The sequence below is a fragment of the Mus musculus genome, chromosome 1 (genome assembly GCF_000001635.26).
Source record: "Mus musculus strain C57BL/6J chromosome 1, GRCm38.p6 C57BL/6J".
NCBI lineage: Eukaryota > Metazoa > Chordata > Mammalia > Rodentia > Muridae > Mus > Mus musculus.
In genome coordinates, this window is record NC_000067.6 from 84,888,114 (window position 1) to 84,901,583 (window position 13,470).

Genomic DNA, 13,470 nt, shown 5'->3' on the forward strand with positions numbered 1-13,470 from the left:
ACCTGGCAGGGGACACATGTATATGTGCACTCACATAAAATAAAACCTTAAAAAAAAAATCAGAAACCGTCCAGACTGATACTGAAGGTACTCAAGGGCCTAGAAGAGGGAGGGGGAGGGGATAGAGGAGGAGGAGAAGAAGATGATGATTTTGGTTTTACAAGATACGGTTTTTCTTTGTAGTGGTGGTCCTGGAACTTACTCTGTAGCCTAGGCTGGCCTTGAGTTCACAGAGAGATCTGCCTGCCTCTGCTTCTGGAGTGCTGGATTAAGCCTGGCAAGAGCCCAGAATACTTTGGGTCTCTTCTTATGGGGTCAAAAGAAGGAAAAGTTTGGTCAATAACTGGTGGTTTTCTGTTTTGACAGATTAGGTCATGTGATCACTTCTCTACTGAGAATGTCTTTCCCATGCTTCCTCTCATTTGAATGATGTACATTTTATAATTTTAATTTTTCATAGGCATAAGGTAGTAAATAATAGATTCTCCCTGGAAGTTTACCCAAGTACACAGTTTTGCCTTATGGGTCAGGTATCCAAAACCAGCTCAGGTTGGATTAGCTCTTCAATCTTGACATCAGCATTTATTGGGCATACTGTGTTCCACAGACTGTTAAAGCTTAAAAGTTGTCAAAGGAGGTGACTACTCCACTTTGTTCAGAGTACATGCAGCCAGATGTAGGCAGGTACATTGTTTGGAGAGGGCTGGGTGTGTAATGCAAGAGAAGGAGTGAGTTATTAGAAGAGTGTAGGTAGTATGGTGGTGCTTGCTGTTAATTGCAGCACTTGGAAGGCCAAGGCAGCAGATGTCTGTGAGTTTGAGGCCAGCCTGGTCTACATAATGAGTTCCAGTGCTACACTGAAAGACCCTGTCACAACAAACAAACAAACAAACAAACAATCAAAAAAACCCTGACCCAACCCAAACCAAAATGTGTTCCCATTCCTTGAAGCTGAGGAGTGAGAGGGGTGAGAGGGATCTTGTTTTTTTTTTTATTAAAAAACCATTTATTATACTGTGTGTGTGTGTGGTATGCTCACATGCATGTGTGTGTGTGTGTGTGCTGTATATGTGTTCTTGTATGCCTCTGTGTGTGCGTGTGTGCGTGTGCAGTATACATATCACAGTCACAGCACAAGTCTGGGGGTCAAAGGACAGTTTGTGGGAGCCAGCTCTCTCTCTTCCTTGTGGGTGCCAGGGACTGAATTCAGCAATCACCCTTTATCTGCTGCACCATCTTGCTGGAGTGTCAGGCCGAAGCCCCTCCCCGAGCCACTCCATAATCGGAATGATCTATGTGTCCTGGCTCTTGGGCTATCTCACTGCTCTCAATGCTGCTTTCTGCTGTTTCTCCATGTCCCCTCTTGCACACTGGGCTCCGTCCCTTGCTGTCTCCGTTAGCCCTGCTTCCCTAGCCCTGGCCACATCCCATCTGCTCTTCTCAGTCCTAGACTCCTCCAGATGCCTCTAGATCTTTTTTCTCTTAACCACAAAAAAACCTGACCTCTAATGGAGCAGTCATGTAGGCAGTTTCTTTGCTGTACCCCCTCAGATACAGCTGGCTGACCTTTTTTTTGCCTCTGCATTAAATCTGTTTATGTCAAGCATTCCATTAGTCTATTGTTTGTGAGTGACTATCTCCTTTGCATGGTGGCTGCTGCCTTTAATCCCATCACTGGGGAGCCATAAGCAAATGGACCTCAGCGAGTTTGAGGCCAGTCTGCTCTACATAGGTAGTTTCAGCCCAGCCAAGATGGCATAAAGAGATCCTGTCCCTAACCTAACCCTAAAAACCCCCATTTAAAAAAGTAAAAATAAATGCACAAAGCAAAGCGCTAATGGTTTTCATGAAATATTCCTCCGTTAATGCTTTTATCTTCACCTCATAATTTGCTAAACTATGTAAAGATGGGGTTGAGAGAAGGTGGGGAGGAAGGAATTTTAATAAGAAAAAGTAAAATAATCGGAGCAGGCTGAATTCAGGGTGCTGTGTGTCACGTGGTTTGGGGGCGGGAGGAGAGAGAGCACAAAGACCCCTGCTGCCCATCACAGAGGCAAACCCTGGAATTGAATCCTGAAAGTATTTATTCATAAAGCCCTCAGGCTGGAGAGCCGGGTGGGATCGGCCGCCTCAATCCTTTCCTCATTAGCATTTTTATAGAGAAGAACTAAGAAATCAATTCAAGGTCCTGGCTTATCCTTCTGGCCAGGTGGCTTTTGTCTCGCAGGTCCCCTCCCCCTTATCTTTCTGCCACTCTGAGTGGCTGGGGTATTTATGGACAGCAAAGCTAGAGGCTTGCACTTCTCCTATACCTAATTTTAAAAAAAGATCTATTTATTGCTTGTGCTTGTTTGTTTGTTTTTGACACGGGGTTTCTTCTTTGGCCTTGCTGGTCTGGAGCTTGTTATGAAGACCAAGCTGGCCTCAGACCCATAAAGATCCACCTGCCTCTGCCTCCCAGTAGGGTTAAAGGCTTGTGCCACCACAAGCAGGTAAATGTTGGGCCCCATTTTGGCTCTGTTTTGGGCCTTGAGGACAAATCCGAGCCTGGCTCGAGTTCTGAGACCCGTCTCAGTCACTTCTGTATCGGTGTGACTCAGCAAGACCTGTTTGGCCCCGCCTAGTTTACAGACTTTTAAGGCCAGTGGATCTTGTATCACTTCACGATCCTTTTTTCTTTCCTGTTGTCAAGGAGAATTCCCGGAAAGAAGCCATGTAGACCTAAAGGAACTGACTGCTCAGAACTGCACTGAGAGGTTGGAATGTTGCAGGTCCAGGCCAATTAACAGATAAAACTGTTTTTGGATCTATCAATTAGCAGACCTAGCCCATCAGCCCAAAAGCTAACTAAGAATGCCATTAACATCCGAGGCCTCTTTTGCTGTAACCACTTCTGATGTACCTATCAGTGTATTTTAAACTTGCCTTTGTAACAGCGCCACGGAGTTGTTAAGCCCCTAGACCTTAGCAGGACTGACTCCATGATGGAAATGCCAATCAGGCTGTAAGGCTCAGTAGACAGCGCTACCTGCCCAAACTAAAACAGGCCTAGTTCATCAAAGGCCATATAGGTTTGGTAAAGTCTCGAAGTGTACTGACCTTGCTTTTTTGGCTTCTGTAGATTTGCTTCTGGCTAACTGTTCTTATTGACTGAAGTATGACAACCCAGAACATGTTTTTGTTGTTTGTTTGTTTGGTGCTTAAAAGCTCACCCTGAGAAAGGCTTGGGGTTACACTGGGACCCTGTACACCCAGTGTAGTTGCTAGACAACTAATACTTTCTATTGGCTTAAACCCATGTCTGAGAAGTCTTCTCTAGTGAATCTCACACTACTTTGATTGGCTTTCTTTATTCTATAAAACTATAAAATTTTAAGAAACCACTCCCACATTGGAACATAAAATTTGGGATAACCTAAATCTGTGTTCCTAGGCCATGGTCACGCCAGTATGGCTCCCAAATAAACTTATCTCTTATTCCCTTTAAGGTGAGAGCTGTGTTGTTTGCGTTGACACAGTGTAGTATGGGAAAGATTAACTCGGAACTTAAAAATCACTAGCAGTAGCCGGGCGTGGTGGCGCATGCCTTTAATCCCAGCACTCGGGAGGCAGAGGCAGGCGGATTTCTGAGTTCGAGGCCAGCCTGGTCTACAGAGTGAGTTCCAGGACAGCCAGGGCTATACAGAGAAACCCTGTCTCAAAAAAACCAAAAAAAACCAAAAAAAAAAAAAAAAATCACTAGCAGGGTATCCATGCAAGTTCCTTCTTAGAGAGCAAAGTGGCAGCTGCGCAGGGGAGGGGCCGAGAGGAGGAAGGGGAGGGGCCGAGAGGAGCAAGGGGAGGGGCCGAGAGGAGGAAGGGGAGGGGCCGAGAACAGGCTGGGGAGGGTTTGAGAGGAGGGTGGTTAAATCACTGGTACCGCGACAAATCAGAGTCTGGTGCTGATGCGATCCAGAGGATGAGAAATGGCCTTGTTAGATGATTAGCCCTCAAAGCTTCTAATGGCAGCCCAGGACAGTATTTGTATGACAGGAAAAATCTTTTAAAAACTCTGTGTCATTGTACTTTGTTGTTCAGGGTTATGACCCATAGCCAGTTGAGCCAGGCCTCTGGTCCCTACCACATCTTTTATTTTTTTCTCTTTTCCTTTCTTCCTTTTGCAAAATTTTCTGTCAGTGCTAGGCAGTGAACCCACGGGCTTCAGACACTGAACAATCTAGACAAGTGCTCTCCCAGTAAACTGTGTCCCTTCCTCACCCACTCTGCCGTCTAGACGGAGGATAGCCCACAGTTTTGGTAAAACCATTTCCCTCAATTTGGGGCAAGATTGGCGCCATGGTGAGGAACTGTGCCAACGCCAGCAGTGACCTGCCTATCCCTGAAATGAAGTCCATTCCCTCATTAAAACTGTGTACCCCTTCTTGCACAGGAAAAGCCAGCATTGATGTCTTTTCTGCAGCCACTACCACCCCCTTATCAGGGCAGTTTGAACCCTCTCCTCATGCCTATATATTTATATCTTCAATGTGTACATTACTACAATACCCCGAAGGGGACCCAATATGGCCTGGTGGTTCCTATTGAGACCAGATAGGTGGCAACCAGCAAAGACAACCTGTTTACTTTACACATACCACATTTTTTGTTGTTTTGTTTTAATCACAGATTTAACAACAACAACAAAAAAATCACTGCCCTTTATACAAGGGTAACTAACCTTAAGAGGGGCTATGGGATTATTTGCTTCGGTCTTTACTACACTCACCATAGGGTGGTGTGCAGAGGAAAGATGTTAACAAGTCTCACCCAAGGCTCACCAGGAAGCCAGTTGCCTCCATTGGGAAGATTCAGCAGGGACCCCACAGCAGCCAGACATGGCCATCCAATACCTCCCAACCCCTAGCCCTTAATGGTAGGGATCTGTCTGAGGTTGAGTATTACTGGAGATTTACATTGGGGGCTTAGAGAAGGTTGCTCCACAGGGATGCTCACCTTTAGCTTGGTCCAGCAGTATGCTGACAGCCTACAAAACAGTTACTTGTTAGATGTATGAGCCACTGCCATTGTCTAGCGCCTCAGGGTACTGTTGTATGTGTCCCTTTTTATGGGGAGGTAGCTGGGTGAAGAAACATTTATGATATATTTAGGACACTTAAGATTTGCTTTTGGGCTGAAGAGATGGCTCAGCCATTAAAAGCTAGGCTCACAACCAAAAATACAAGATTTGCTTTTGTTAAAAGACACAAATGAAGCCAGGCGTGGTGGCGCACGCCTTTAATCCCAGCACTCTGGAGGCAGAGGCAGGCGGATTTCTGAGTTCGAGGCCAGCCTAGTGAGTTCCAGGACAGCCAGAGCCACGCAGAGAAACCCTGTCTCGAAAAAAAAAAAAAAAAAAAGACACAAATATTCCCCAGTGACTCCTAATGGAACTCTAAAGATTTATTTATTTATTTTTATGTATATAAGTACAGTGTAGCTGTACAGATGGTTGTGAGCCATCATGTGGTTGCTGGGAATTGAACTCAGGACCTCTGTTCCTCCTAGTCCCACTTGCTCTGGCCCAAAGATTTATTTATTATTAAATGTAAGTACACTGTAGCTGTCTTCAGACATCCCAAAAGAAGGCTTCAGATCTCATTATGGATGGTTGTGAGCCACCATGTGGTTGCTGAGATTTGAACTCAGGACCTTCAGAAGAGCAGTCAGTGCTCTTAACCGCTGAGCCATCTCTCCAACCCCCAGTGGAACTCTAGATCATCCTGGGGCATGGGAGAATGCTCTCCCTCCATCAGAGCTATACTCAAGCATGGGTTATCAATAATCCTGTCAGTGGTTTGGGGAAGCACCTGATGGCAAAGGCTTCCAACATTCTCAGTGGCAGTGACTTTCACAGGTTCACAACCAAAAACTGTGGGCTGACAACGGATGCTGTGGTGTGTGTGTGTGTGTGTGTGTGTGTGTAGGGCTAGGGAGTGGGGAATAGATAGGCCGTTTTCATATTTTATACCTTAGAGACGCTTGTGTTACACACATCAGTAATGAATCTTCATATATGCTGATAATAATTTGTTTGCTCTGAGTTAATCTTCTTGAATACTTTTTTTCTCCTCTCTCTCTCTCTTTTGAGATAGGGTTGTTTGTAGCCCAGACTGGTCTTAAACATATGCTGAGAAAAACCTCAAGCTCTTGATCAGTCTATTTCTATCTTGGCTTGGTTATTCTCTGTTGCTGGGAAGAGACACCAAGACCAAGGCAACTTAAGAAAACATTTTACTGGGGACTTGATTATAATTTCGAGAGTGAGTCCATGGCCATCATGGCAGCAGCAGGCAGGCATAATGCTGGAGCAGCATCTGAGACCTTACATTTGATCCGTATGTTGGAAACAGAGAGATGGAGAGCTGGATCTAGTGTGGCCCTGGGCTTTTGAAACCTCAAAGTTCTACCAACTCGTGATTAAACACTCAGATATCTGATCCTAGGCGGATCCCTGTCCCAGGTCCTAGGATCACATGCCTGTGGTATCATGCTTGGGTCTTTTAGCTTTCTCTTTGAGGTGGTCTAGCTGTGTGGCTGACACTGCCTTGGAATTTCCTATGTAGTACCCAGGCTGGTTTAGAACTCATGTTCCTCTGGCCTCTGCCTCTTTTAGTTCTGGAGTTGCAGGTGTGAGCCACTTACACCCAGCCCTTTGCTATGTTTAATGTTGAGTTCTCTGCCTAGAGTTGTTCCTTCCTTTTTTTTTTTTTTTTTTTCAACATAGAGCCTATGTGGAAATGTGGGGACAAGCTTTCCCAAGACCCATGCTTTGCCTCCCCATGATGATGATGGATTTGGAGAAAAGATGGCTCTGAGCATTATCATGGTTGGCCAGGGCTGAAGGGCTTGGTGACAGGTTCTCCATCTGTTGGCCTGCTGGGCTTGCAATAAAGCTTCTTTTACTTGCCCAAGCTTTACACGCCAAGACAAGGTCTCTCAGCCTTTGATAGTGGGAATAGCCAGATTGGAATCCAATAACAGTAAATGGCAGCAGTATCTTGTGTAGATTTCTCCAGGAAGAGGGTTTGGGGTAGCCAGCTGGTCTGCTGACACTGGCTCTAGCTTCTACACAGTTGCAAGCCCTTATTATTTCTCATCCCTAATGTTTTTAATCTCATTGCTTAAACCTCTTGGGTATGTATATATGTATGTATGTATGTATGTATGTATGTATGTATGTATGTATGTATTTGAGTGTGTGTGTGTGTCACAGCACATGTGTTGATATCTGAGTTATCTGAGAGGATTCCATACTGTATGGATCCTGCTCAAACTCAGGTGGTCAGGCACGGCAACTGTCTCAGTTAAGGTTTCCATTGCTGTGAAGCGACACCATGACCAAGGCAACTCTTATAACGGACAACATTTAATTGGGGCTGGCTTACAGTTCCTGAGGTTCAGTCCATTATTACAGCAGGAAGCATGGCAGCATGCAGGCAGACATTGTGCTGGAGAAGGAGCTGAGGGTTCTGCATCTTGATTCGAAGGCAACCAGGAGAGACTGGCATCCTCAGGCAGCTAGGAGGGAGCTCTCTTCCATCATCAGTGGAGCCTGAGCATAGGAGGAGACCTCCATAGCCCAACCCCACAGTGACACACTTCCTCCAACAAGGCCACACCTCCTAACAGTACCATCCTCTATGGGTCAAGCATATTCAAACCACCACAGCAACCTTAGCCATCAAGCCATTTCACAGGTCCTTTCTTTTCCTTTTGGAGACACAGTCTCACTGTGTAGCTCTGCTTTGCCTGGAACTCACGCCTGTAGACCAGGCTGGCTTTGAACTCATAGAGACCCACCCACCTCTGCCTCCTGAGTTGTGGGATTAAAAGCACCCAGCCAGGCTTTTTTTTCTTGTAACTCTAGAAAGTTACAGGCTTGAGGATGGAGCCCTTGGAGAGCCTTCACGTTTTATGCATGCTCCTCCCCCATACACCTGAGCTAGGGAGAAGATCATGCTCTGCCCACCAGGTGGGCAGCACCCTCTCTTGTCTGTCTCTGGCAGATTCTCTGTTAGCTGTTAGTCTGGGTTAGCATCACCAGTCATATCAACCCTGAGACACTGCTGGTCTAGCCATGGAGGATATGGGAGACTGCTGGCCAATAATAAGACCACATTTCCTTTGTTCTCACGTATTCATGACCAACTTACCTTTTTGCCAGGGCAGCAAGCCGATCCTATCATCAGGATAACAAACAAATGCCTCCAAAAATCTTCTCCCTTAGTGCTTGGGGAGAGTAAGAGAGACTGGGTCTGTGATACTCCCTGAAGCTTGTTTCTTCCTGATGATAGTTGTTGTGTGACTGAACCTGTTGGTTTGTGGTTTGGTTTGCAGTTCAAGTCGCCGTAGTATTTGGTACAAAAATATTAGACTATGTCTTCAACCTGTGCGAAGGTAAATTTGACTACCTGGAGCGGCTCTCCGACAGACTGCTGCTGAAGATCATCTGCTACCTGGACCTGGAAGATATTGCCAGCCTCTCCCAGACATCAAGCAAGTTTGAGAAGGTAACAGTCCCTGCTGCTGCATCAGCTGCACCAAGAGCCCTGCCACTGATCTAACCCCTGAGAGCCACATTTCTCCTCTTCCTTATTCATTTATGTTTGATTGTTTGTTTTTTTTTGTTTGTTTTATTTGTTTATTTGATGGGTATGGGTGTTTTGCCCACCTTTGTGTATATGCATCATGTGCATGTAGTGCCCATGGAAGCCAGAAGAGGGTGTCTGATCTTCTGGAACTAAAATTATAGGCAGCTGTGAGCCACCATGCCATTTGCATGCTGGAAACCAAACCCAGGTCCTCTGCAAGAGCAGCCAGTGTTCTTAACTGCTGAGCCATCTTAAAGATTTATTTATTGTATGTATGTGAGTTCATTGTGGCCCTCCTCAGACATACCAGAGAAGGGCGTCAGATCCTATTACAGATGGTTGTGAGCTACCATGTGGTTGCTGGGAATTGAACTCAGGATCTTTGGAAGGGCAGTCAGTGTTCTTAATCTCTGAGCCATCTCTCCAGCCCTCCCTCCCTCCCTCCCTCCCTCCCTCCCTCCCTCTCTCCTTCCCTCCCTCCCTCCCTCCCTTCTTTCTCTCTCTCTCTCTCTCTCTCTCTCTCTCTCTCCCTCTCCCTCTCCCTCTCTCTCTCTCTCTCTCTCTCTCTCTCTCTCTCTTTCTTTCTTTCTTGTTTTTGGTTTTTGGTTTTTTGAGACAGGGTTTCTCTGTATAGCCCTGGCTGTCCTGGAATTCACTTTGTAGACCAGGCTGTCCTGGAACTCAGAAATCCGCCTGCCTCTGCCTCCTGAGTGCTGGGATTAAAGGCGTGCACCTGAGCTCCAGTTCTTAAAAGGACAGGCTTTCCCTTGAATCCCTTCAATCCCTTTTAGAATTCCTATGTCAACTTCGTACACCACCACCAGGGGCGATTAGCTCTTGCCTCCTGGCAATTGAAGCCCAAAGTTTGGGATGTTCAATAGGGAAGATTTTGTAGACAAAAATAAGTGTTTTCAGTCTAAAGTATGATGACTCATGATGAAGTTACTCTAGTGGGAACTATCGTTTGTTATTTTCGCATATAGTCTCAGTTACACAAGACAAGACACTCTTAAGTGTATTATGTCAGCAACAGGATAGTCATCTACATTAGAGTTTAGCTTTCAAAGAAAAGGTTTAGGTTTGTGTTTTGAGACATGGAAGACCTCAAACTCAGATCCTCCTGCCTCTGCCTCCTGAGTGCTAGAATTAGAAGCATCTGGCGTTTTTGTTTATTTGTTTTTTTTTTGTTTGGCTTTGCTTTTTCTAGTAAGAATCCTCTTGGGAGCTGGAGAGATGCTACATCAATTAAAAACCCTTAGAGAACCCAGGCTCAGTTTCTAGCACCTACATGGTGGCTTATAAGCATCTCAGTTCTCAAGGAAGGAGCCAATGGCTTCCACCCTCTAACAGCACTAGGCATTCATGTGGTGTACACATATAAACATATAGGCACAGCAATATGCACATAAAATAAATCTAAAGTAAAAAAAATTTTGTTTTGTTTTTTTGAGACATGATTTCTCTGTGTAGCCTGGCTGTCCTGGAAATTTCTCTGTAGACCAAGCTGGCTTTGAACTCAGAGACCTGTCTGCTTGTGTCACCAGCACCTAGCTTAATTTTTTTTTTCTTTTAAAAAACATTCCCTAAGACTTTGCCTTTGCTGTTCACAGTTAGATGTGTAACCCAAGTAGAGGGGCGTTGAGAATGGGATTAGATAATGAATGGCCTGCAGAGCAGAAAAGTGTGTTTAGAGGCTAGAGAGATGGCTCAGCAGTTAAGAGCACTGACTGCTCTACCAGAGGTCCTGAGTTCAAATCCCAGCAACCACATGGTGCTCACAACCAATTGTAATGGAATCTAATGCATTCTTCTAAGTGCGTGTCTGAAGACAGCTGTAGTGTACTCATATAAATAAAAAAAAATACATTTTTAAAGAAAAAAAAAAGGAGCCAGGTGTAGTGGCACACACCTTTAATCCCAGCACTTGGGAGGCAGAGGCAGGCAGACTTCTGAGTTCGAGGCCAGCCTGACCTACAGAGTGAGTTCCAGTATAGCCAGGGCTACACAGAGAAACCCTGTCTCGAAAAACCAAAAAAAAAAAAAAAAAAAGAAAGAAAGGAAAGGAAAGAAAGTGTGTTTTGGAGCCGAGGGTAAGCTTTGTACATCTCTGCCTGTGCTCTGGGGGCTGAGGTAGGGTTGCTGAGCCTGGGATACACAGCAAAGCTCTGCCTTAAAAAAACAAAAGCCAGGATGGTGGTGCACGCCTTTAATCCCAGCATTTAGGAGCAGAGGCAGGCAGATTTCTGTGAGTTCAAAGTCAGCTTGGTCTAATAGCAAGTTCTAGGCTAGCTAGCTAGGGCTACATTGTGAGACCTTTTTTAAAAACAACGACAACAACAAAACCCTCCACAAATGTTTAAGGGATGAAACACAGGACTCAATATTACTGCTTAACTTACATCATGTAATTTGTGATGGTTGTTCCGTTGCTGTTTATGTAGATAGGACCTTAAAACAGCTATGGTTCATGACATTTTAGGGACCCAGCCTCATGGAGTTCGGGTTGGTCTCAATTCTCTGTGTGGCTGAGGATGACCTTGGACTGCTGAAAAGCACTGGGCTCACTCATACCCTAACAGCATAGCAATGCCAATGCAGGCAGCTCAGATCCTTCACGGGCTGGTCCTGCTGGCCCTGAGTCATGTCGGGAAGGAGAGCACTCAGCGCTTCGCTCAAGCTCACCAGCTACCAGAGGCCACCCTTGGATTTCTCATCCTCCTGCCTTCTCCTGAGCTCCTCCATATCTAGTTAATGTGGTGCAAGGGCCTCTTGCATGCCAGACAAGCACTAACACTTGGCCAACTGAGCCCTGGGTTACATGTCTTTTTTTTTTTTTAATTAATAATTTATTTTTGATATTATGTGCACTGGTGTTTGCCTGCATGTAGGTGTCTGTGAGATCTACTGAAACTGTGTCAGATCCCCTGAAACTGGAGTTACCAACAGTTGTGAGCTGCCATGTGGGTGCTGGGAATTGAACCCAGGTCACCTGGAAGAGCAAGCAGCCAGTGCTCTTAACCGCTGAGCCATCCCTTCAGCCCCAGGTTTCACATCTTAACAGAGTGCAGGACTTGCTTTGTCCCACTGACCCCTCTGTAGATACTGCTGTATCTGCCTCTTCCCTGACAGGAGCAGTTTCTGGAGGCCAAACCTTCATGGCCCCTGACATCCCAAGGTGGCTCCCAAGCAGCAGGTGTGTGTTTGATAGTGACGGTGTGTCTTAACCACCTCCTCTGGCTCTTTCCACCTGCAGTTGTGCAAGAGTGACTTGCTGTGGGAACAGATAGTCCAGTCCACCTGTGACACCATCACCCCTGACATGCGGGCCTTGGCGAAAAACATGGGCTGGAGGCAGATGTTCCTCACCAACAACATCCAGCTCCAGAGGCAGACCCGCAAGAAGAAGCAAAGACAGGAAAACCAGGCAGAGAAGCTTGCTTAGGGGATGGCTGTTTCCAACAGCGGAGCCACAGTGGTCCGAATCTCCAGGTCCAAAGCTCACTCTCTCTTAACAACAGGTTCTGCCGATTCCAGCATCACTTGAAAACCAGATTTTGCACACACATGCAAATCCACCTAGTGCCTTGCTCAAGCAACCCCCTCCTATTGCCCAACCAGGGCCCAAGTACTAAGGGCTTCGAGCCAGGAAGTCTCTTAGACTACCACCTCCCTGATCCCCTTTTGCCCCACCCCCCAGGAAAGAGGCACTTGTATATGAACTAACAATAAAGAGCTATCAGCAGGCTTGTGTTCTGGTTTGTAATCACACAAGGATCCCAAGCTGCAGTCTGCGGATGACTTTGAACTTCCGACCTTCTTGCCTCCACCTCTCCACTGCAGGGATTACAGCCGCCTGTTTATTTATCTGACACCATGCCCAGTTCATAAAGTAATGACCTGTGTGCCAAGTAAGCACACTCTCCATGAAGTCATATCCCCCACAATGCATAGCTGGGTTTTGTTAAATATCTATTCTATCTAGGCGTTAAAATGGCAACTCAACTTTTGAATTTTTTCCCCCTAGAGTATTACCTGCATCCCTCTGTGGAGTAGATGGCTGGGAATCTCCACCCAACATTTGGAGGTACAGGTGCCACAGGAGGCACCCCAGGGCAGCACAGCTTCACCCTCACTTCATCTAGTATTCAGTCACTGTCCTTGTGGGCCCATGGTGTCATGTACCACACAAATACCCCCTGACCCAGCACGAGAGCACGGTTGGGGAAGCCAAGTCAGTGTTCAGGCAACCCTTACTTAGAGGAGGGTACCACTGCTCAACAAACTGTCAGTTCTTAGCGGAGGAGGAACACTGCGTTCTGAAGGGAACACAGACAGCTAGCACCTTGCAGCATGGATTTTAAGAGCAGAGGTTGTGGGTAACCAGTGTAAACAGTTCACATGTAGTTAATTAGCATGGCCCAGGCCTCTGCCACATAGCAAGTTGGAGACCCGCCAGAGTTACAGGAGCCCTTGTGTTTATAAAGTGGCAGGAGGTCAGGTGGTGGTGGTACATACCTTTAATCCCAGGAGGCAGAGACAGGTGATCTCTGAGTTCAAGGTCAGCCTGGTCTACAGAGTGAGTTCCAGGATAGCCAGGGTTACATAGAACAATTCTGTCTAGAAAAAACCTAAAATAATAATAATAATAATAATAATAATAATAATAATAATAATAATAATAATAATAATAAAAATAGAGGTGGGAAGGTTGGAGTGATGATTCGGTGGTACTGTTGTTACTGAGTTCCCCTAAGATCCAAGAGAGAATTGAAAATCCATTGCTTGTAGACCACATCTTTCATTTGACAAGCAGTCAGAAAAAATTCTGAACTGGTAGTTC

The 13,470-nt window shown here is 45.9% G+C and overlaps 1 protein-coding gene across 2 annotated transcripts in view; it reads left to right on the plus strand.

The window, feature by feature from the left end:
• The window catches only part of Fbxo36 (F-box protein 36), a 60,647-nt gene extending 48,273 nt beyond the window's left edge, over positions 1–12,374 (plus strand). The window contains exons 3-4 of one of the 2 annotated variants that reach the window (NM_025386.3): positions 8,377–8,549; positions 11,884–12,373. In NM_025386.3, coding sequence (NP_079662.1) covers positions 8,377–8,549; positions 11,884–12,072 — 362 coding nt within the window. In that variant the 3' untranslated portion in view covers positions 12,073–12,373. Of the gene's footprint in view, positions 1–8,376; positions 8,550–11,883 lie in introns of both variants that reach the window. The other variant, XM_006496520.2, reaches the window with a different exon arrangement.
• The last annotated feature ends 1,096 nt before the right edge of the window (positions 12,375–13,470 follow it).